The following is a 24,513-nucleotide window of genomic DNA, read 5'->3' as shown; positions in this document are numbered from 1 at the left end:
GGAATACCAGGACGGGTTCCCTAAGCAAGCGCTTAGAGACCGGTTGGTGATTTGCGCTATATAAATATCTGCACATTTACATTTACAATTCTCCTTGATTATAACTGGCAAAATATAACCCTTTAATCCATTCAGCAAGTTTTTTTAAACGCTTTTCTCAAAAAAAAAAAAAAAAAACAACAAACGAAAACGACTGAATGATTCTACACCAAACCAACAAAAGACCGCTTTCAGAGAAAAGTTCTACTTTCATGTCATATTTGGTGTAAATTCATTTATCACTTTTGGCTACAGAGGGAAGTACAATTTCCAAAGAAAGCTAAAATGGGAACGTATCTTTTTTAAAACCTCCCCCCGATAGTCTGTTTTTTTGCCTTGCACAGATCGGCATGAAAGCTGGTATGCCAGACCGAACCAGACTATGCCAAGCAAAATCCATATTTGGTGCAGATATGTTTATGGGGTCAAATGTTATATGTACATTAAAAAATGTCTTTTCAATGAAAAGTACAGCTCAACCATAACTACACAGTGGTGACTGTATGTGGAGGTGAAGAGAGGAGAGAGAGAAAGAGAGAAAGTTTGCATGTATGTTTGTTGGCGGGGTGTGTGTATGTAGTTAATCAAGCTATTCTTACTTCAATTGAACTAAACGTCTGTCAGTTTAAGCATCTAGTGGTGATTACTAGTATCACACAGCATAAAATCTGAATCTCTACCTGGCCAGGGCCCTTAGCTGTTGCAAAGGAATTTTTTACAATCCTATTGCAGAAGCCGCAGAAACGATTACCAATTCATCAGTTGCCTCAAGAGTCATGCAAAAGAACTGCTTAAAAAGAAACCTACTCTGCATGCAGATTCCCTTGTAAACTAGTGTTCATCAGCAAACAGACACTACCTGGCTAATATATTTTGAAAGCTAGCCTGCATTCAAATGCAGGAATTCACTGAAGAATGCAACATCCTTTCAGATGCAGAGGCTGGCTCTGGTCCTTCCAGAGGGACAGAATCTATCCTAATCTCTGCTATGCACACACTAACAACGATGCTAATGGAGTGTCCGCATTGATCCTTCTAGACATATCGTCCGCTTTGAGTAACGTCCAGAACCCAGACTGGAGGCTATAAAGCACTGGACTAGATTACCTCCTTCTTACACAACAGGAGACACATCATCTCATTATCACCTTTTATCTCTAAACACCAATACCTGGATACCAGCGCCCAGGGATTCAACCATGTTATCCCTTCTTTTCGACATCTACCTCAGCCCTTGCCTGGGTGCATTCAATCCTTCGGTATACTTACACTAATGACATGCAAATTAGCTTCAAATTCGAGAACCTCAGTGATAGCATGATATCCAAACGGGCACCATGCTCGACTGCAGTGAAAGGCTTGATGACCGCCTATCACCTTAAGCTCACCTTGGACAAAATCGAACTAGTTAGATGTGGAAACAGACCACAAGCAAAAGTGATCTGGTCCTGTTCTGCACGTGTAAGGGAAGCACCCCACAAACAAATGTAACATCTACTAACCATCTTAGTTGCCGCTATAGCACTGGAACTGCAAACAGACACAGTAGTGAAATCCTCAACAAATATACTCAGAATCTTAAAACAGATTTTCCCTACTTAGACTCTCTCCACAGAGCTCAAGCCGCATCGCACTTGTGAGTTCTCACGTGCACTTCCTGAATGGACTATAACTAGTAGCCGAGAAATCTCTTTTAAATAAATTACAGTGGGTGCAAAACTCAACAGTGAGGTGAATTCTACACTGGAAACCCTGGGACCACATCACGTCTGTCGTTGTGACCTTGCATAGTCTTGCAGTGTCCCGTTGGATTATGTTCAAAGAACAGTGTGTTATGCATCAAGCACTGTCTGGAATAGGACCAACATTCCTTTGATAAAAATCTGAGACCCAACACACCAGATGAATGCCCAGATCCATCACATTCCTACAGCTTGTAGGTGCCACATTTCAACAAAACCCAACTCAAAGAGCACTTTTTCTGAGCCTAAACAGGAAAGCTTCTGAACTCTCTCCCACTCCAGGTTGGGGAACCAGAACACCACCTCGTTTTTGGAAGGCCATAGAAAAATCTGGCTTTCTAATTTTTTTTGTGCCCTAAATGAATTCAAAGAAATCTCCACAAAAACCTGCATCAACCACAAAACGAATGAACCACAAAGCTAATCAGGATACTTCTTACTCCAGACATAAACGCAACAATTGTTAGGTACCATAAAGCTCAAACTGTCACCATCATATAAGCTTTAAGAATTAGCATACATACATGCATATAGGCAGCGCTAGGTTTCCTGCAAGATGACCAGACTGTGTATCAGGACCTTACAAATCACACCACACCCAACTCTTATGTTACATTACAACCACACACTTCTGCAACCAAACATGGAGGTTAGTCTGTAATCACGCAAGGAACTTAAAGTGCTACAATTCCACTATAGTGGCAGAAGTGTGCTATAGAAGTACCAGCTAATATACTATTACATTCTATATTAGAAATGTTCAAGCGCTTACTTCAGAAGAATGTACATATGTCATAATCGGTATGTTGTTAGGGTTGTATCGGTGAGAAAATCTTTGTTAATCGTTTCCTGACCAGCAGTAAGTGAAAGTGCTTTTAGTGTCTTGCCAATTAAACTCAAGAAGCGGGTAGCTGAATCATGGCTCTGCTAGTAGCGTAGACTTACCTATACACATGTCTACCTGGTAATGCTAGTTGGTGTTGCATGAAGTCTATTACTCTTTTGCTTTTTCTTTTAAAAGGCAAGAAAGAATAAGGCCAAAAATAAACTATCACTTACTCACTACGATAAACCTATCACAAAAGCAGAGAATCTTTGAAGGAGAAACCATATGTAACAGAAAAATGGGGGACATTCTCAAGACAATAAAAAAGTTTCACTCTGTTTACAGAGCATTAGAAGGAAAGTGAAGAAAGTATACATAAAGAGTCTCTATGGCCTAAGAACAACCAAACAATACTACTGCACAACACAGACCAATACATTAAACAGCTGAGTTAGGTTGATTCTGATTTACAGCACGAAATAAAATCATATACCATAAATAGAATTCTAGATTAGTACTGTGACTAGTGGGGTACTGAGTTACATCAAACAGACAATGGGACCTAAGCTCAAGTTGTCTATGATGTCAGTTGGACGCTGAGGTGAAAAACATCAATTAATTCACTTTTTACCTATCTAAAATGTTATGTATGGCCCTCAAAACCTTATGTTCTTGCTTTCAACTGTTATGCTAGGGGAGAGAAGTAATGGGGGAGCCATACATAACATGGCCTTTCCTCCTTGCCTCAAATGTAAAAAAGAAAAAAGAAAAAAAAAACCTAGCCTCTTGTAACTCACCCCCAACACCCTCTATACCTTCCCATTTTCCTTACTCTCCCCTCCCAAAACTGTGCTTCCCCCTGTTGTTACGTCATTGCGGTGAATATTCAAATGTAGAATCTGGTAATTATGGCAGTGGTGCTCAATAAGAGGCGTACACATCAAACAAATTAATCAGCCAAAGTCTACTTCCAGCAACATAAAGTAATGCATACTGGTCTGGACCAAGGGAAGAAACAAGACCCCTGAAATTCTGCTACAAGTAAACTTAATAAGTAGTTTAGGATGCTGGACTCCAAAACTGCTGAAAAACACATGGACATGGCAGGAACCCACCGCCTATGGGGAGTTCCAAGTATATGTGTAATTATGTTAGTCTGACTAATAAACTATTTGCATATCTAAGTGTAACTTAGTGCAAACTGAAGCATGCACACGGGGGAAATTCCAACTCTTAAATCAAAGAATTCTAAATGGGAGGGTTTTGCTCAGCTAAATGGATGTAATCACTTAGAATTTATGCCAGGATGGAGGGATTTTATGTGTGAGTAAATTCCATCAGAGCAGCTGGTTGTAGAGGTTCTGGATGGGGATACCTGCAAAAAGGGTCAACCTTTCGACCAGCTGCAGCCTTGATGGAACACAAACCGGCAGCCCGACTAAACCTTACACCTCCTAAGTTCCACCTCTCTCAAGCACATTGTCATTGTGTTATACACATAACCCATTAGCCACCCAAAACAACTTCAAGATTCCAGAGGGCACTCTTCCCTGTTATTAGAAAAAGGCAATGGATTGATGTGAAGCAATACATTCATGGATTTGGATGAACAAGACTACTCATTAACAAACAGTGGCACAGCAAACCAAGCTTTTAGGAGAACTAAGGATAGGTAGCGGTCTTAAAAATAGTGATCGAAATTGGTCTATGAATATCCAAGAGGCTATCATTAGGATGTACAGGCGGAGCCGAGTTGAGGTACTTTATTCACTTTTTCTGGATACCTTTGTACATAATAAGTGCTAAGAGGCTGATACACCAACACTCATGTATGAGTTTCCCAAGCCAGGTACTCGAGTGGCATTATAGGAGGCTGCCCAAACCAAGCCTTCAGTCAGTGATCCTGGAACAATATTCAGTATTGGATGTGCTGCCATCAATGTTACAAAGCAAAACCAAAGGGGATGATGGACGGAGTGTTGAACATTGCAAGCACTCACCCCCAGTCAACTGATCTGGGTTTAATCCATCACCCCAGTTCAAACAATGCTACATCAGTGAACTCATAGGGATTCTGAAAAATCCAAGCATCAAACAAAGAACAAGTGTTGCAAATGAGCTGAGAGTGGTAAGCGTGTAGTGTGTAGCTGGTGTTTCATTTTGGAGCACACTGTCAAATATAAGACTGAAGCATGGTGGGGTAGCACAATGTCATTTAGAGAGAGCACATTTTCCATTGAAATGGGCACTGGTGGTAAAGTATTACTGTTTTGCGACCGTAATTTGGACTCAAAACATAAATACATACCATTCTGGTTCAGTATTTGGAAGGGACGTCCCTTCAAAATACCAAATCGGTATTAGGTAGTGAACGCAAATTGGGATTCGGTAACAAGTTACCGAATCACAATTAGCATTTTGTACATTGTTAAATGCTTTTTTGCTGTTGCAAATGTCACGAATCGGACCATTTACGACCGCAAAAAAAGATTTGTGCATCTGGACCCGAGTCTCAAAAGCAGCAATGCAAGGAGGTGTGGGTGAGTCCCTGGACAGATAATTGTGGAATCAAAGATGAAGGTTTCTGTGTGTCATCCTCAAAACTCTACTGCTCTCCAAACAAACCTGCTGTTTACAAATAGTAGCGAGCCAGAGCCTTTCTAAGGGTCCCCTGTCTCTGCTCTTTGTAGATTAACTGAGCTCAAGGCTGAACTGGTAAAACAGATTTCAAGTGGGTGGAAGCACAGGGCGCCCAGTACCTGCAAACGTCTACGTTTGTGGATACTGACACACATTGCAGGTACACTGGGGATGTACATAAACCAGCTTGAGTGAAAGCGAGATGTAAATAATTGCCTGTCCAGAGTGTTAAGGAAAGGAATAAAGAACCTCACATTACAGGGAGGTCTTTTCCTCATGAATGGAAAAAGAAATCAAGGACAATGTGCATTTGAACACTTCTGCGGTTCAGGAAATACACTCAAGTATGCATGGTGTACTCCTTTAGGGATTTGGGAATCAACGAAAATTTGTAAATCTTGGCAAATCACAAGGTTACATTAAGTAGTAGTCACTAAAAACAAAATAAAGCAAAGGTCTACCATCCAAATAAGCTTTAAGAGTGTGTAAATTATTAATCTGTAAATCCATTACAATTGATATTCAAGGAATGTTCATGGAAAACTCTTGAAGCTATATTTAGAGTTACGGAGAAACAGTTCACAAAATTACTTGACCGAATAAAAAACACATAGCACAGTGGCTGCTATTCTGAGATGTGCTCCGGGGGTAAAATGTATAAAAACGGGCTATTAGCTGATCTGTCAATGTCCTATAAACCTACATGCAATTTCTCACTGGAGTATTACCCTTTGTCCATTAGCCCAATAAAAATGTGTCTGTTTGCAGCTAGCATATAATCCCGCTAATACAGATCACTTGAAGCCAGTTACCCCTACCAAAACACTTGTAATTGCTGACATAAGTGGTGGTATATAACAGATGAGCCCTTGTGATACAATCTGAACTGTCACTAGCCAACATATAGACAAAAAGAACAAGTTACTTACCTTCGGTAACGATATATCTGTAAGAAACATTAGTTAGTTAGATTCCTCATCTTAGAATATCCCCAGGCGTCAGGCTGGATCCGGAAAGTTTTTCGTCAGCAATACACTTGAACGTCGCTAGGCGTCGTCTGCGGCTCTGCGTCCTTCGTCGTGCGCCGGGATGACGTCGTCGGAGTACTTAGACGCCGCCCTCGCGAGCTGACGTCAGTTCTTGTACATTGCTTTCCGTGCCAGGAATGCAGAGCCATGCAAGAGACCGACACTGGTGCCAAAAATTCTAGGGGCCTAAAAGGGATGACCTCAACCCTAGATATCGGTTCGCGGAACGGGGAGGATGGGTGGGGCGGTGAGGACTCTAACTAACTAATGTTTCTTACAGATATATCGTCACCGAAGGTAAGTAACTTGTTCATCTGAAAGAAACACGTTAGTTAGATTCCTCACCTTAGAATAGATACCCCAGCAATACCAACCCCGCTGTGGGGCTGCGAACCAAGATCACACCAGAAAGTCCTGGAGAACAGAACGGCCAAAGAAGCCTTCTCTCCGGACTTGGCTGTCCAGGCAATAATGTTTGGCAAACGTGTGCAGCGAGGCCCACGTCGCTGCCTGACAGATGTCCTGCAAGGGGACTCCCCGGCCCAGGGCAGTGGTAGCCGCTGTGGCCCGAGTAGAATGGGCCCTCAGCCCTACAGGAGGTTCCTTTTTAGCTAAGGAGTAACATGCCTTGATACACAAAACGACCCACCGAGAGATGGTTCGTTTGTGCACCGCTCGTCCCTTCTTAGCGCCCACGTAACCTACAAAGAGTTGGTCGTCCACCCGGAACTGCTTGGTGAGATCCAAATAGAAGGACAGCGCCCGTTTTGGGTCCAGACGGTGGAGCCTCTCTTCCTCTTTCGAGGGATGCGGAGGCGGAAAGAAGGTGGGCAACGTCACAGACTGCCCGATGTGAAAGGCAGTCACCACCTTAGGAAGGAAAGAAGGACGAGTTCAAAGAACAACTTTGTCCGGATGGACAGAAAGGAAAGGAGGCTTAGAAGAAAGAGCCTGGAGCTCACTCACCCTTTTAGCAGAGGTGATGGCCACCAGGAAAACGAAGAGGACAATTATGAAGTGGCTCAAAGGGAGCGCACATCAGTAACGTCAATACCAGATTCAAATCCCACTGAGGCATTACGAAAGGGACAGGAGGAAACATGTGAGTAATGCCCTTGAAGAAGCGAGAAACAACAGGGGATTTGAAAAGAGAAGGCTGATCAGGAAGCCGTAAGAAAGCAGAGATAGCTGAAAGATAACCTTTGAGAGTGCCCAGAGCAGAGCCCTGCTGGGCCATGGAAAGAAGAGGAGAACCTCAGAAAGAAGGGCGGAAAGGGGATCCACAGCCTTTGCTGTGCACCATGCCACAAATTTGTTCCACCTGCAGGCATATACCGATTTAGTGGAGGGACGCCTGGCTGCCAGAATAACATCACAGAATCCAGGAGGCAAGTCAAATGGCATCAACTGTCGCCACTCAATCTCCACGCATGGAGGTGAAGACTGGACAGGTTCGGGTGGAGGACCGTCACCTGCTGCTGCGACAGAACGTCCTCCTGAAGAGGCAGTTGTATCGGGGGATCGATCGACAGACTGAGTAGCTCGGGATACCAGTACCTTCGTGCCCAATCCGGAGCCACCAGAATGACTTGGGCCCGGTCGCGCCTGATCTTCTTCAGCACTCTGGGCAGAAGTGGTATAGGCGGAAAGGCGTACAACAGACCGCAACTCCACTCGCGATGAAAGGCGTCCCCGAACGAGTGCCGCCTTGGAAACTCCAATGCGCAGAACTGCTGACATTGCGCGTTCTCTTCGGTGGCGAATAGATCTAACCAAGGATCTCTCCACTGCTGAAAGAGGCCTTGCGCCACGTCCGAGTTTAGACGCCATTCGTGATCCATCGTGCACCGGCGGCTGAGTTCGTCTGCTCTGGCGTTCAGAGAGCCCGCCAGATGTTGAACCACCAGGGTGATGCCCTGATGTTCCAGCCATGTCCAGTGGCGCAGAGCCTCTTGACAAAGGGTCCACGACCCCCCCCCCCCGCCCTATTTGTTGCAATATCACATGGCGGTGGTGTTGTCCATGAACACCTGCACTACACTTCCCCAGACAGAGGGAAGGAATGCTTTCAGCGCAAGTTGGATCGCTCTCAGCTCCAAAAGGTTGATATGGAGCGGAGACTCCACCGGAGACCAGAGTCCTCTGATCTCCGCCTCTTCCATGTGGCCCCCCCATCCCAGGAGGGACGCATCAGTCACTACTACATACTCCGGTTGGGGTAGGGAGAGGGATCTGCCACTGACCCAATAGCGGTCCGTGAGCCACCACTGCAACTGTTTTGCAGTGCCATCCGAGATCAAGACACGGTCGTACAGGTTGCCCCGATGCTGGGCCCACTGAAACTTCAGGTGCCACTGCAGAGCCCGCATCCGCCACCTGGTGTGATGTACCAGCAGGATGCAGGAGGCCATCAGACCCAGAAGCCGCAGCACCAACCTGACCGTAACCCGGGATAGAGGCCGAAAGATGGGAATCAGAGCTTGAATATTCCGGACCCGCTGTTCCGAAGGATAAGCCCGGATCTGCTCCGAGTCCAGAACTGCTCCAATGAAGATGAGCTTCTGGGAGGGACTCAGATGCGACTTCGGCACATTGATGGAGAACCCCAGCGAATGCAGGAGGTCGGCCGTAGTCTGGAGGTGGGAGACGACTGCCTGGGGCGAGCCCGCCTTCAACAACCAGTCGTCGAGATAGGGGAAGACTGGAACACCCAATCTGCTCAGATGAGCTGCGACCACCACCAGCACTGGTGAGGTCGAAGGGGAGCACAGTGAACTGAAAATGCTCCTGGCCCACCGTGAACCGCAGGTAACGCCGGTGGGCCGGCAGGACGGGGATGTGAAAATAAGCGTCCTACAAGTCCAACGCTACCATCCAGTCTCCAGGGTCTTGGGCAGCCAGAACCTGAGCTAAGTTGAGCATCTTGAACCTCTCCTTCCGGAGGAAGACTTTGACGCTCCTGAGGTCCAAGATAGGGCGCAGGCCCCCTTTGCCCTTCTTGGGAACCAGAAAGTAGTGGGAATAGCAACCACGACCTACTTCTGGAGCAGGAACGCGCTTGATGGCTCCCGCAGAAGATTCAAGTGATCCCCCGAAATGCGGTGGTACTGCGGTGGCATGGCTGGAGGGGTCGCCTCGAAGGGGATGGAGTAGCCCCTTCGGACGATTTGCAGCACCCACCTGTCCGACGTGATGGAACGCCAGTGGAGCAGGTGATGGTGAACTCTGCCTCCCACTGGCATGGAATGGGCCTGAAAGCACGGACTAGGAGGGCTTTGAGGTGGATGCTGCCGGGGTAGATGTGGACTGACCGGCACGTTGTCCCCCAGTACTGCCTCGGCGGAATCCACGTCCGCGAACGCGTGGAGGTTGGTTCTGCGGCCTGTGGCTAGGCGGACGTGAGGGGGAGCCCCTTCCTTGGCCACAAAAGGGGTGAAAAGCGGAAGTTTGCGGCGCGGGGCCAAGAGGCCCAAGGACTTGGCCGTAGCCCAAGAGTCCTTAAAGCGCTCCAGCGCACTATCCGCCTTGTTGTCAAAGAGGCAACTGCCATCAAAGGGCATGTCCATGAGGGTGCTCTGGACATCCCCTGAGAAACTCGTGGACCGCAGCCAGGCGTGGCGGCGGAGCGCCACTGTGGTCGACATCGCCCTACTCAGCAAGTCCGTAGTGTCTAGTCCACATCTGATAGCGTGCCGCGCGGCATCTCGCCCGTCGGCAAGAGCCTGGGCGAGCCGTGTCCGGGCCTCCTCCGAACACTGGGGCAGCACGTCCTCCACCGTATCCCACTGGGAGTGGGAGTAATGTTCCAAGAGACAAGCAGTGTTAATAGACCGCAGCCCCAAACTAAGGGAGGAGAACAGCTTCTTACCGAACTGTTCAAGTCTCTTGGATTCCCGATCCGGGGGAGCGGACAGAAAGGAGGTCTGGGAAGTAGAGGCCTGGATAACCAGGCTCTCAGGCGTGTGGTGTTGGGACAGAAAACTGGGGTCGCCCGGTGCAGGGCGGTGGCCCCGGGTCACGTTCCGGTCCACAGGAGTAACTGTGGAAGGCTTGGACCAGGTGCCCTTCAGAACGTCACTGAGTGCCTCATTAAACTGCAACACAGGCTCCGAGGAGCTTGCTGACGGTTGAAGCACTTCTGTGAGGAGATTCGTCCTCACAGCCACAGCAGGCAACTCCAGCCCAAGGGCTTCGGCCGCCTTGCGCAGCACCACTGAAAATGCAGCACCTTCCTCCGAAGCCACGGTCGGAGGAGAGATGAAGCCAGTGTCAGGGGAGGTGTCAAGACCACTGGCATCCCCCAGCTCATCTGCCCAGTTCTGTGATAACTGGCCCTGCCGGGCCAGAGGGTCCTCAGACCCCTCCCAGTCGCCACCGTCATCCGATTCCTGGTAGACAGGTGGAATGATCGGAGCCGGGCGGAAGATGAAATTGCCACCCGTTGGACGCGGCGCCGAGTGGCGCCGCTCCGACGTCGGGCCCGGACCGGGACTGAACCGGGAAACGGCGTCATCCGAAGGCGGCGCCGGAGGTGGTACCGGAGGCGACGCCGGCGGAGGGGTCATGAGGTCGACCGGCGTCGCCTGGGATCCAGGCCTAGATCCCACGGGGACCTGAGGCGTCGGGACCAGAGTCGGCGACGGGGCCGGAGCCGCCGGCTCACTAGGCCTCCGAGTCGAGCCCACGGGGCCCGAAGGCGTGCCAGCGGGCGTCGACGGCGGAGCCAGGCCTCTCATGGCCGAGAGGAAGGCACTGATCTTGGACTTCTTACCATGCTTCAACTTACCCGAAGACTTGGAACCGGACGAACGGTGGTGATGACTGCGGATCCGCGACCGGTCCCTCGACCTCCTCCTCGACCAGGACCGTGAATGGCGCGGAGCCGACTGCCGGAACTCCAATAGCTTGCGGGACCGCTCCCGCCTAGCCTTCGAAGTTAGGGCCCGGCATTCGAGGCACAACTCGGAATCGTGGTCGGCCCCTAAACAGTAGAGGCACCGGCGATGGTGGTCCGTAACCGACATCAGTCGGTGACAGGAGTCACAGGGTTTAAAACCAGGCATCCTACCGGCACCAGAGTCGAGTCGACAAAGAGACCAAAAGAGTCAAAAAGTTTAGTCAAAAAATTGCTAAAAGGGTATGATCTTCCCGGATCGGCGCTGTCTGGCGCGAATAAAAGAAGAACGGACGTCAGTGCGCGAGGGCGGCGTCTAAGTACTCCGACGACGTCATACCGGCGCACGACGCCGACGACGGACGCGGAACCGCAGACGACGCCTAGCGACGCGCAAGGGTATTGCTGACGAAAATCTTTCCGGATCCAGCCTGACGCCTGGGGATATTCTAAGATGAGGAATCTAACTAACGTGTTTCTTTCAGATTAAGGATATTCGCTAAGGGTATTTTGGGGCGCTGTAGCAGACAAAATGCTACTTTGGCTGGCACACTGAAAACCCTTGCACCGTTGCTGCATACAGAAAATCATTATGGACTACATACACACACACTCCCCTAAGACTCCTAGAAGGAAAAAGATTTTCCAAAAAAAGACACATACATGTAAGTAGTTATATACAAATTGAGGATTGCTGTGCCTATGTCCCTGGACTCACATTTGGGGCATCGTCCCCCAGAAAAGCCACTTTCTGCATGTCAGAAACACAACAACCTCGTAGGATGTGGCAGTCATGAAAGCCCAACAACTCTCACATATTCAGTCCACTGCTGTGCTCTAGAACACAGCATATGGCATTAACACCGGCAATGTCGTCCACTCAATGTGCCTCAACGATGGTAGATACTTCCTGCTGGACACTCCTGGGTTTGATGTGCTGCAACATCACATTAGCACTGCAGCAATGGTGAATACTGCTGCCATGATTGGTCAGGGTGTGTGTTGAGTGTCCAGCAATGGCAGTGAAGAATGATAGACCTGGCACTGGTGGCTGATGCTACATAACAGGGAACGTCCCTCTTCTTGGACAGTATCTTCATTGTTCTTCTTCTACCATGTACCCATAGGAGTTGCTGGGTAGTGGACCACATTGGCTTAAACCATCTACTGTGGATAATCCTCATGCTCTGAACTTACAACTTCCTCGAGGCACTCAGTGTCAATGACCAAGAAGTTCTTATCCGACTGCCTGACAGGGAATGTGGATGGCATACATCTTCCAGTGGAAAGATTGGAAAGATACCACCGCCTGAGGTCAGAGACCTTGACGTACATCTTCAGGCAATTTGATTGGGTTTTTTTAGTTCTTTTTTTTTTACAGAATGCAACATAGGCTGCAAGGTGAAGATTCTGCCACAGTTTGGCCGTTGGGGTTGTCTTTGCTGTGAGATGGCCCTACATACTGGCCTCTTCATTTGTAATGTTCCCATCATCACCATCAGATCCTCCATCTTTGTTTCTGCAAAGCGGGCAAAGGAGCAGAAGCAAGGATGCTTGCAGTGTGTACGATCCAATGGGTTACTCCATCACAACAGTAACGGATATCCCATCCGCCGAAATATAAATCCTATTATTTCCTATGGGATTTATATTTTGGCAGACGGGATATCCGTCACCATTGTGACGGGGTAACCCGTCCGCCGATTTCAAAATCAGGCCCAGAGTTCACAAATGATGCACGGTTATAAACAGAAGTCTTTATATTTTGAAAGTGTAGATATAACTGTGGTTTTAGTAATAATTTTACAAAGTAAGCTCTATGTGTCCGGCTTGACTGACGGATTCTTACTAAGTTTTTAAAAAGTACATAGAGTGGTCATAGGGTCCACCCAGAAGAGTTTTACCACCCAAAACAAGCTATTGGCTGGTCGGTGTATCATTCTGCATTCCAAGAACTGTTTCCGCTAGAAAGCATAATGGGCGTTTTTACATCTTAAAAGTGCACTCATTCATCACTCTGTGACATTAAATTTCTTATTTCATATCTTGATCTCCGATATGCTTTCTTTAGAGAAAGCAATCCTTTTACCACCTTTTCCTGCACTGGCAAAGCCAATAGAGCAAACTTCAACACGATTTGTGCATGCAGCGCATATAATCAGCAATTAAGAATGCCTATGTTAAAATGCTTTGGCAGATCCAAGACAGACCTATTGGCTTTGCCAATACTTGTTCCTTCTTAACGACGGGTCTCCCTTGGCACAATTCCTATGAAGTTTCCAATGTCAAAACATGGCTTTAAATACATTGGGATCTAGCTGTCAAAAAAGAAGACACTTTTTGTCAATGATAACAGGAGGAGCCCACCTTGGATGTCCCTTGCAATGTTATATACAGGGATCTACGATGATGATACGTCTGTTTTGGAGTGCATCCAGACTTGCAGTGGTTAATGGATGAGCATTCTGTCTCTTGATAAGTCCTTGCTTAGAATAGACTCCCACACGTTTGGGATTAATGATTATCCTGGAGCCTTATATACTAGTAGGATACCTGAGAGACTTCCAGAGCCAACAAGATTGGTGGTCGAGACATGGAAGGCAACCAAGACCTCAAGGCTGAAATAAGGTCATGGCCCAGGAAACTCCACTATGGGTTAGAAATGCCATGCCTGAGCTCAAAGATTTAAACGTTTTCAAAACTGAGGAGGATCGAGGTATAGGGTAAGAATGGCATTGAATTGTTCAAATGAGAAGCACTGTGAGGTAAAAAGAGGATTCTGTTAGTGATATCCCTGAATACACTCCAGTAGGCCATAGAGTACTAGGTGAGCCTCTTGCTAAAAAGGTGGTTTCTCGGATTTGATTATACTAGATCACCTAAAATTCAAAGGGGAGCCAGACGTGCTTATGTGGACTAAGAGGAGGTATTGCTCCACCCTAGGGATGTGGTGATTCGATTAGAGTTCGGACTCATTCAGCTGGGAGAGCAAATCCTGAATTGGGACTTGACAGATTATAGGGAGGTGGGTTCTTTCATCTACAACCTTTGGAGGTGCCAACAAATTTGGGGCTTCTGGGTCAAAGTGAAAACCAACTGCTTCAGGTGTCTGGGCTCTCCATAAACCTGAAGGCTAAGGTAATGTTAATGGGTATCTGGGACAACCCCCCTACAATGTGGAATGGACCTAGTGGCGAGGCAGCAGGACATTGCTAGAGTTTGGGATGGACAGTCTGTGCTGGTGATTGGATCCCAGGGCTTCTATACAGATTGCTGTGCCACGTAGCAACTCGGAGATTATTCGGAGGCACACATTTTGTGGATATAGCCTCCAAATGAGTATAGTTTGATGCACACGACTATGCTGTTGTAATCTATTAGACCTCTGCATGATGTTAGTGGCCTACTGATGATAATTTGTTTAGGTGAGTTTTGCCAATAAAAGCATTTAAAAAAGAGATGATGTTTTGTCCACATAGTGCAGAAGAAGCACATTGCAGAAGGAGGTTATAGCAAGTCCAGCTACAGCATGGTGTCTGTGGCGCAGCGCTTTGCGTGTATAATCAGCTGTTGCCAGGAGGTAGCATGTCATGCAAACAATGCATTAGTCCTCTAAATTCTGACACTTCCTTATTCTTTTTAAATTGTCTTGAGTGTCCTGTGTGATAAGCAAATGAAAATAAACGATGCCATTTATATCGATTGAAAATATTGAAGCCAATGTACAATTTCAAAATACCTAAGGCTATGTGTTTAATTTTTCTCCAATACTTTGAATTATTTTCTTTAAAAAAAAATCTTTACAAACAGGCATTGGAAAAGTCAATAGCTTAGCACTTGCATCATACAGGTAAAACCTAGTGGATTTGCTAATTCCTGTTATTAAATTAAAATCTGGTTTTAGAAACTCAGTTTTAGCTGCTGGTGCACTCTGGGCCATGGGATCGCTTTCTCTACTCCAAGGTTCTCCAAAGTCGGTCCTGGAGGAACGGATCCATGGCAGATTTTAAGATAACTACATTAATCTAAATGGGGATATGCTTAAAATTTCGCATGGATTTGGCCTTCCAGGAAGGACTATGGAGAACCCTTCTTGATTTCACTGACAGTACAGGTCAGAGTACTTCTGTAGTACTTGTCCCAAAACTAGTCACAAGGGAGGGAATGGAACCTGTTGGTCCTAGAGCTTTCTGGGACATGAGATTTTGGAAAGCACACATCTTCTGGATACTACTGTAGTGCTTGTCCGACCCTTATCTGGTCTCAGGACCAAAGCTGCTGGTACTTGGTGCACTCTGGGGCACAAAGACCCATTCTGTCCTCAATTGCAGAGATGACAGCGCTGGAGTTGCTTCTTTAGTTCCTGCCAATCCCCAGTAGATCAGAGGGGAAAGGGCTGAATTGCTGGGTTCTGTCAGACTCTATGACACAGGCACCCTCGTATCTTGGGTATGGCAAAGAAGACAACGTTTTTGTTTTAAGAACTTTTTTTATTTTTTAACAATAAAAAAAATAGATAACGCTTACAAATACATTATTTTGCCATGGGTTTACATGAACATCTCACTGCGCAGTCGGTGTTATATTCAATATCCATATATTGCACTAGATTCCAGTGGATTATTAAGTTATTGCATTCTCCTAGATACGAATCATCACCCTAACGTACCAAGGAACATGAAAATACTTGGGATTTTTGAAAACTCAGATGCACCACTATGCGCTGCACTCACGCCGCCACCCCTCAGGGTATTTCCCACTCTCTGGGTACAAGGGACCCTGTACATGCACCTCCCTCTAGTCTGACACCCCACTGAGGGCATCCTCTCACTCCACTCTCTCAGTCACCATCTGCACCACTGTGGACCACAAGATTATGTCCTCCATCGTCCCCTCATTCATCCTGAGGTCCGCATTCTGAGCTCCTCTGCCAAAGACCACTCCACCAGACCCCGTTCCCAGTACTCCATGGTTGGAGCCGTCAGCCTGATCCAGTTTATTGCAATCCGATGTTTTGCTAGAACTAGACCCAGCATAGCAAAGCTGGGCTGTATTTATACGCTTCTGGGTTGTCATATGATGCCTGGTATACAGTGGTTAGGGGTTGCACTTATAGGAACGTTTGTTACTCCAGCCAATCCGTGCAGTACCCAGTGCCAGTAAGTAGTGACCGTAACGCAGGATCATACCAAATGTATGAATGTGGCCTCCCCAGTGCTGCGGCGGCAAGACGGAGATCTATGGGGATACATTTGATGCGGCTTGAGGAGAGTCATATAGTTGAGGTGAAGGAAGTGAAACGCCATCATATAAACACGTGCATTGCTAGACACTTCCTTGACAAGTCTGAACGTCATTTCCTACTGAACATTCGTTAACGGTTCCACATAATCCACATCCTACAGGTGTCGAGCCATCATGGGAGTCTGGAGACCACACAACTTCACATTTAGCCCAGAAGCATTGCTTTTACTCAAAAAACGGTATTACAAAAATGTATGATACATAAGGACAACACAGTGGGCATAATTCAGACATGAATTCAGCTGGTAGATACTAGCTGCAGCCATTTTGTACAGTACGTCACAGCACATTGGATTCTGGAATGACAACGGCTGCTCAAAATTTAATAAATCTCAGCTATGCATTGAGGTCCTACTGCATTTACAGTATTTTTGGTGAACCCAATACACATGCCTTGCAACTGCAGAATGACGGCATCGACGATAAAGAGTATCACAGGTGCATAATAGCTAGACTGATTTCATGTTTTTTATTACACGACACTCATTTGTCTCGGTGTTCCAAAGGGTCTTTTAAAAACCCAATTTGGTTGGATTATTGGTTTTCAAATATTTAACCATTAGCATTGGTAGATACATTTATTGTTTTCGTTTTTTAATTAACCTTTTAATCCCTTCTTGTAATCACTGAGCATCCTAATACTTACAAATAGCATGCTCTAGTGCCTGGAGAGGTAAACTGCTTTTGTGATTTTTCTAGCTCACCATGGCTAGCAGTGCGCTAACCCTATGGCTAGCAGTGCGCTAACCCCATCCCGGACGGCTACAAGATCATCAGGAAGGATCGCGTCAACCAGACCGGAGGAGGCATCGCCATCGTACACAAGAGCACCATTCGCATCTCGACTGACTCCATCGACGTATTCAACGCCGCCGAATACCTGCACTTCCAGATCCACACCGACCCCAAGACTACCCTCAGAGGCACCCTCATCTACAGACCCCCGGGACCACGCGCACAGTTCTGCGAAGACATCGCCGACTTCATCAGCCCTCACGCCCTCCCCTCCGCCGACTACATCCTCCTCGGGGACCTCAACTTCCACCTGGAGAGCAACAATGACCGCAACACCACCGCCCTGCTGGATAACCTCGCCAACCTCGGACTTCAGCAACTGGTCAACACCCCCACCCACTTCGCTGGCCACACGCTCGACCCACTCTTCTCGTCCAGCAAGCACGTCACCTTCAGCCACTCCACCGGACTTCACTGGACCGACCACAGCTGCGTCCATTTCAGCTTCAGAAAGAACACGGTCCACCATCACCCGAAGCAGGCTCCCCACAGAAACTGGAGCAAGATCACCGCCGACCAGCTCGCCACCTCCCTCAGCCAGAGCCCACCTGTCAGGACCACGGACCCTAACACAGCTGCCCTCGACCTCACGCAGTGGCTGACCTCCTGTGCCGACGACCTCGCGCCACTGAAGAACCCCCTCACCAGGCCCAGAAGCAAGAAGGCCCCCTGGTTCACCGACGAACTTAAGGACTCCAAGAAGGCCTGCCGCACCCTCGAGAAGGCCTGGCTCCTCAACAAGACCGCCGACAACAGAACAGCACTGAAACTCGCCACTCGCAGACATCACCAGCTCATCCGCACCACCAAGAAGAAATCTCTGCGGGAACGACTGGACAAGAACGCCCATGACAGCAAGGAGCTCTTCAACATCGTCAAGGAGTTCTCCAACCCCAGCACCGGCAACAACGACATCACTCACTCACAGGACCTCTGCGACTCCCTCGCCTCGTACTTCCACCGCAAGATCGCCAACATCCACAACAGCTTCGACATTTCACCCCCACACCCATCGGTCGTACCTTCGCACCCCGCCGCCACCCTCCAGACATGGACCGAGGTGACCCCCGAAGACACGTCACGCATGATGAACACCATCCACTCCGGATCTCCGACCGACCCGTGCCCCCATCATGTTCTCAACAAGGCAGCCTCTACCATCGCACCCCACCTCCGAGACATCATCAACACCTCCTTCAACACAGCAACTTTCCCGGAGAGCTGGAAGCACGCCGAACTCAGCGCTCTGCTGAAGAAACCAACAGCGGACCCGACCGACCTCAAGAACTTCCGCCCCATCTCGCTCCTTCCTTTCCCCGCCAAAGTCATCGAGAAGGTCGTCAACAAGCAACTGGCAGCCTTCCTCGAGACGAACGGATCCCTCGACCCATCACAGTCCGGATTCAGAGCCAACCACAGCACCGAGACCGCCCTCATCGCAGCCACCGACGACATCCGAGCCCTGCTCGACAACGGCGAAACAGCGGCACTCATCCTCCTAGACCTCTCCGCAGCATTTGACACTGTCTGCCACCGCACACTAGTCCAACGCCTCAACGACACCGGCATCCAAGGGAAGGCTCTGGAATGGATCATCTCATACCTCTCCGGCAGAACACAGAGAGTACGCCTCCCTCCGTTCCGCTCCGAGGCCACCGAAGTCATCTGCGGCGTCCCGCAAGGATCGTCGCTCAGCCCCACTCTCTTCAACATCTACATGAAACCCCTCGCTGCCATCGCACGCCAACACAACCTCAACATCATTTCCTACGCCGATGACACCCAGCTAATTCTCTCCCTCACCAGAGACCCCGACACCGCCAAAGCCAGCCTGCACGAAGGGATGACAGACGTCGCTGAATGGATGAACATCAGCCGCCTGAAACTGAACACGGACAAGACAGAAGTCCTCATCCTGGGACCATCACCCTCCGCATGGGACGACTCCTGGTGGCCCCCGGCACTAGGCACCGCACCTGAACCGACGGACCACGCACGCAACTTGGGCGTCATACTGGACTCCTCCCTATCGATGACCAGACAAGTCAACGCCGTCTCCTCAGCTTGCTTCCACAACCTCCGCATGCTCCGAAAGATCTTCCGATGGATCCCAACCGAGACCAGGAAGACGGTCACCCACGCTCTCGTCACCAGCAGACTAGACTACGGAAACACCCTCTACGCCGGTACTACGGCCAAGCTTCAGAAAAGACTTCAGCGTATTCAGAACGCCTCCGCCCGACTCATCCTGGACGTCCCCCGACGCAGCCACATCTCGTGCCACCTGAGAGACCTGCACTGGCTCCCGGTCAACAAGAGGATCACGTTCAGACTCCTCACCCACGCACACAAGTCCCTCCACGACCTAGGCCCAGGGTACCTCAACAGCCGCCTCACCTTCTACACGCCCACCCGCCGGCTACGTTCCGCTAACCTCGCCCTCGCCGTCGTCCCTCGCATCCAGAGAGCCACCGCTGGAGGAAGGTCATTCTCCTACCTGGCAGCTAAGACTTGGAACTCCCTACCCGTCCACCTGCGGATGACCCAGGACCACCTGGCCTTCAGGAAACAGCTCAAGACCTGGCTGTTCGAGCAGTAGCAGACCCCCTTCCCCAAGCGCCTTGAGACCCTTACGGGTGAGTAGTGCGCGATATAAATTCCATGATTGATTGATTGATTGATTGATATGTGTGAAAACTCTGCTACAAAATCAGACCTTTGAGAAGGCAGATTCAGAGTGTCGCTGGTGTCGTAGATGAGGTCCACAGGAGCAGCCCTCCACCTAAGCTTGGGACCTACCCAGAGTTCCTGTCCTTGTTTTCCATTATTTATGCAAGGCTCTAAGCTTGTGGGTGCTTGGGTTTGACTTATGCTGGGTGTCCCCTTGAGTCAAGACATGGCTATGCTTTTCTGACAAGCTCTACTGAGAGCTAAACACATATATCAGGAGCTGCTTTTAGTCATTCCAGGTTGGCTCGGGTAGCATTCTAATAATCCAAAACTGTAATACTGGCCTGTAGTGAAATTCTAATTTGTTGATTTGTGAAGCGCCAATAGATAACCTTAGAGACGTCTCAGTGTTAGAAACTTTACGATGACAGCTATACTTGCTCAGGTTGCAGTCTAAAATAGCCATGTCTTCAGCATTTCTGAAACAGAGATTTGTTTGAAGACTCTAATATGAAGGGGTGAAGGTCCAGAACTTGGGGGGGGGGAAGATATGCAAAGAAAAAGCCACCTTGCCTTGCTTTTTCGAAATCTCTGAATTATTGCCGGATTCTGATTGCCACATTTTTATGCTCTGGTGGGGATATAGGACTTGACCATGAGGCGTAGGAACACAGGGCCTGTGTTGGTTGAAGATTGAAATGCCAGGCATAGAGTTTTAAAATATATTTGCTTCTGGACATGGAGTCATTGAAAGTCTACAAGGTTGAACGATACCGAGTTATGTTTCGGCACAGGTGGAAGTAGTCGAGAGACTGCATTTTGAATTATTTGCAGGCTCTTCAAAATGACTTGAGTGACTCGCAGGTAAAGGACATTACCATAGTCCAAATGAGATGTCACCAATGCCTGAATGACTATTTTCTGAGTACTCTGTGCCAGAGTTCCTAGATATTTCATTAACATTCTCAGGAGGTCAAAACAACCGGTTTGCCCGAGGTTAAAAAGAGAAGTTGGTGTTCAGCCAGATGCCAACGCTTTTAACGATAGGTTTTAGCTGAGGGAGCAGGCCCAGGTAGTCAGGCCAACAGTTAGTTGTCCAGCCTTGTATGTTGTTTCCGACTATTATGACCTCAGTTTGTCCCCCGTTGAGTTTGAGGAAGCTATCTCCCATCACCATAGCCACTTCCCACAGGCAGTTTTTTAACTGCCCAGTATTGTTAGTCTGGTCATTAGAAAGGAAGAGGATCAATTTTGAATAGATGACATAAAATAACATATCTCTGCACCAGATCTGCAAGTGGTTGTACATATACATTAAAAAAAGGTAGGACTCCAGACCACTGCAGTACACAACTTATAAGTAAAAGGTTTTTGTAATTTTTGATGTGCGAAGACAAAATACTATGTTTGCTAAAGTGGGTGTAAAGTGGTAAGCAAAGGGCAGTTACCATAGCATGTTAGTGAACCGAATATTGCACTTGTTACAACCTATGTATATTTTTTTAATACTGCGTCTACTATAAACAGCCAAAGCAAAACAATTGTGGCAAAGAGTTCTTCCATGATCTGAAAAGAATTTCCAACATTAAAAGCATGGCTCCCTTCAAAGAGGTCTAGCTTCAAAAACAAAACGGCCACTTCATGTGTTAAAATATAATTCAGTTAAAGGAGTGCATCTAGGGGACTGTGTAGCATGGCATTACATGGGCTGGTAATATCAACACATCTGAAAGAAACATAAATTCAAGCCTCATTGACTGCCCATAGCAAGAGATAAAATGAGGATAATTCTAAAAATAAAAACCTGAAAATAGATCTTCACACCAGGGTCTTAATTGCAGAGCAAACCCTGCAAGTGGCAGATGGCGCTAACTGTGATGACAGTGGGAGTCTAGCTCATCTCACGTGCTATCAATTTGCAAGAAGGCGGCTGGAATAAAGTGTGTTTGGTGTTCTCGCAGTTGTTAATTAGGTTCTGCAGTTACATGGACTGCAGTCCATTTTGTAGTTACAAATAGAATTAGAATCAACATTTGGAAGCAAACGTACCTGGGCATCGTGTAATGGAAGGCATCCAGCTGCTATCAGCAAGAAGAGTGCACTGTCAAGGAAAACAGAGAGGCTTAGCCTGTGGGCCGATTTCAGCTCCAGCAAACGCTGCACAACAAACAGGCTGGCAGTCGGCAGCCATTTTACAACAATCCCGGGGAGTTTTCCAACCACGCCAACGCTGCCTGCTTATGGGCGTTGGACAGTTTTCACCTGTGCATAAGGGGCACTGATTAAGTAACAGATGTTTTGATGGTTTAATTAAGTATAGCTTTTGCGCTTAACTTCTCCATTACATTTACCTAAAAATCCTGGCATCTGCTATGTTATTCTTAGTACCAACGCATTTCTTTTCACAAGTGCCTCCAGTGTGAACTGACATATCATAGCGAAGGTTTATTTCTGTGTTGGATATACTGTTTTTCTCCAAGAAGATGAAATAAAATCACTGATGTGGCTAATAAGAGTCATTAGGGCACCATAGCCACAAAAAAATACTGTGTCAGAAATTTAAAAACTCAACTGCAGGAAAGCATTTGGGAGAACATAGGCATACACTTTTTAACAAAGTCAGTTCCGTCTAGTTATCATTTGCTGGAAGGCGTGGATGAATAGGTACAGCCTGCACCCAGCACTGCAGAAGAGCATGTCATTCCAGCACTGAACAGAATTTTCATGGCATGCCTTACCTTATCAAGTCTGGTAAAAATGTCAGTGACTTTGCTATGCATAAGTTTCACACTTCGCAAGACCACTCCCTTGTGGCCTCATGCATACAGAATGATCAAGCATTTTATAGACACTCTCAAAAAAACACTTGAAATATTACAGATGAAATGGAAATTCTGTCAAAGGTTCTGTGCCAGACACTAAGATACTATTGCACAGCACTACTGGTACAACCCTCTCCAAATTGCTGAGGTACAAATACATACTCAAATCACTCGAGCAGCATATATGAGCCTGCATGACCTGGATGATATGCTTTAGAGTGATTAGCATAAAAATGGCATATGACAGAAGATTGAGGCCAAGAGGAGGAAGGGTTAAAGAAGAGAACACCGACCATGAAGATTTGCTTTAAGACGACCACTACTGTGAGAACTTTGTGTCAAATCCTTAACCAAGAAACATCCCATTACCACACCCTTCCTCATCATCCAGGTTCAGCAACCTTGCCTGTACCCCACTGGCCCCATTGTCACACAGCAGCCTACCAGTCCCCTCTGCTACATTCATCTCCCTGAAAGATTATTTGCAGTCATATAGTGATTGTAGTAGGTCACTTGCTAAGTAAGGGGGAGATGTACTGTTGTCACTGACAGTTCATCTTCAAAGCTTTAGAGCTGACATTTCTTCTCACGCCTGCACTCTACAGAGCACTGGTTGGAAGTAAGATGGCTGCCGAACAGACTAAGACAAGCTGCTGAGGAGAGCAGACACTGGTGCCTGAGGTACAACACATGTACAGTGTTTACAGTCTGTCTCTGAACGTTGTATATAGTTGAATACATAAGTGTTTTTTAGTGACCTGGAAGAGTGTTAGTGTTTCACCAAGACAATGCACAATGAAGGCTTGGCACTCTGAATGTGTCAGTTTGATACATCTCAACCCCGCACAAGGCTATTACTTCCATTTGTGTAACAGACCCATCAAATATGGCTCAAGAGCTTAGATGCTTGGTTCCAATTAAACATTGCAGATTAAATAGTGAGTAAAAGCTCTCAGTTCAAGAAATGAATATCATTTTTGATCAGCAGCTTTCCCCGTGTGACCACCTTAACACATAGTTGTGTGTGAACCCTATTACCAGCTTGACATTTCATTACTGTACTGATTTGCCGATTTGAAGAAAAGACTTCAGAAATTTCCAATGAAACCTTGTCTGATTTTCCATTGTTTATTAGCACTTCACAAGAGTTAAGCTAATACATATTCTATACTGTTACGTTGTATATATGCAGACTCCCCTAAGAGATATCTAACTGAGTTAACTTCCTCAAATACTTTTTAAAAATGAATTAAAATGTAAATTATCTACCATTTAATCTGGATTTGGTCTGCTATCCAAAGGTCTCTTGAAATTCAGTAATTTTAGGCAATTTGAACTCTCTTGCTGCTAACTTCATTCAGGTTACAGATTACTAAATTTAGATTTCTATTTACAATGCATACAGGATTTAGCATAACAGGATTAAGTAATATCACAATCGACAGTCATAAACACATGAATAAATAAATCCAATACAATATTATCAATTAAAATATACTTTCACAAGCAATAATATTCAACATATCCTATCCTAAAGCCATACTATATCTTTGATACAATATAATAATATGGGTGCACTACCAAGATGTTCTACCTCAAGCTTCGTAAAGCCCTCTCCTTGCTGCGCCATGTTATGTGCAGCAATCATATCCAATATTGTATCATTTATGTGTTACTTTCTACTACAAAGAGTACATCACAAACTGTTTATTGGGTTAGCCTGTTCACTATAGGAGGCTGCATGGACATAACT

The 24,513-nt window shown here is 47.0% G+C and overlaps 1 protein-coding gene across 7 annotated transcripts in view; it reads right to left on the bottom strand.

Annotated features, from left to right (window-relative positions):
* Nucleotides 1–24,513, bottom strand: part of SLC35D4 (solute carrier family 35 member D4) — a 642,891-nt gene that overhangs the window by 383,955 nt on the left and 234,423 nt on the right. For all 7 annotated transcript variants that reach the window (XM_085605764.1, XM_085605763.1, XM_085605761.1 and 4 more), the window contains one exon: nucleotides 21,988–22,039. In XM_085605764.1, the coding sequence (XP_085461890.1) occupies nucleotides 21,988–22,039 (52 nt within the window). The remainder of the gene's footprint in view (nucleotides 1–21,987; nucleotides 22,040–24,513) is intronic.

This window comes from Triturus cristatus, chromosome 5_1, assembly GCF_964204655.1.
Source record: "Triturus cristatus chromosome 5_1, aTriCri1.1, whole genome shotgun sequence".
Taxonomy (NCBI): domain Eukaryota; kingdom Metazoa; phylum Chordata; class Amphibia; order Caudata; family Salamandridae; genus Triturus; species Triturus cristatus.
Note: the sequence above shows the minus strand (reverse complement) of the source record. Positions and strands in the feature narration are given on the sequence as shown.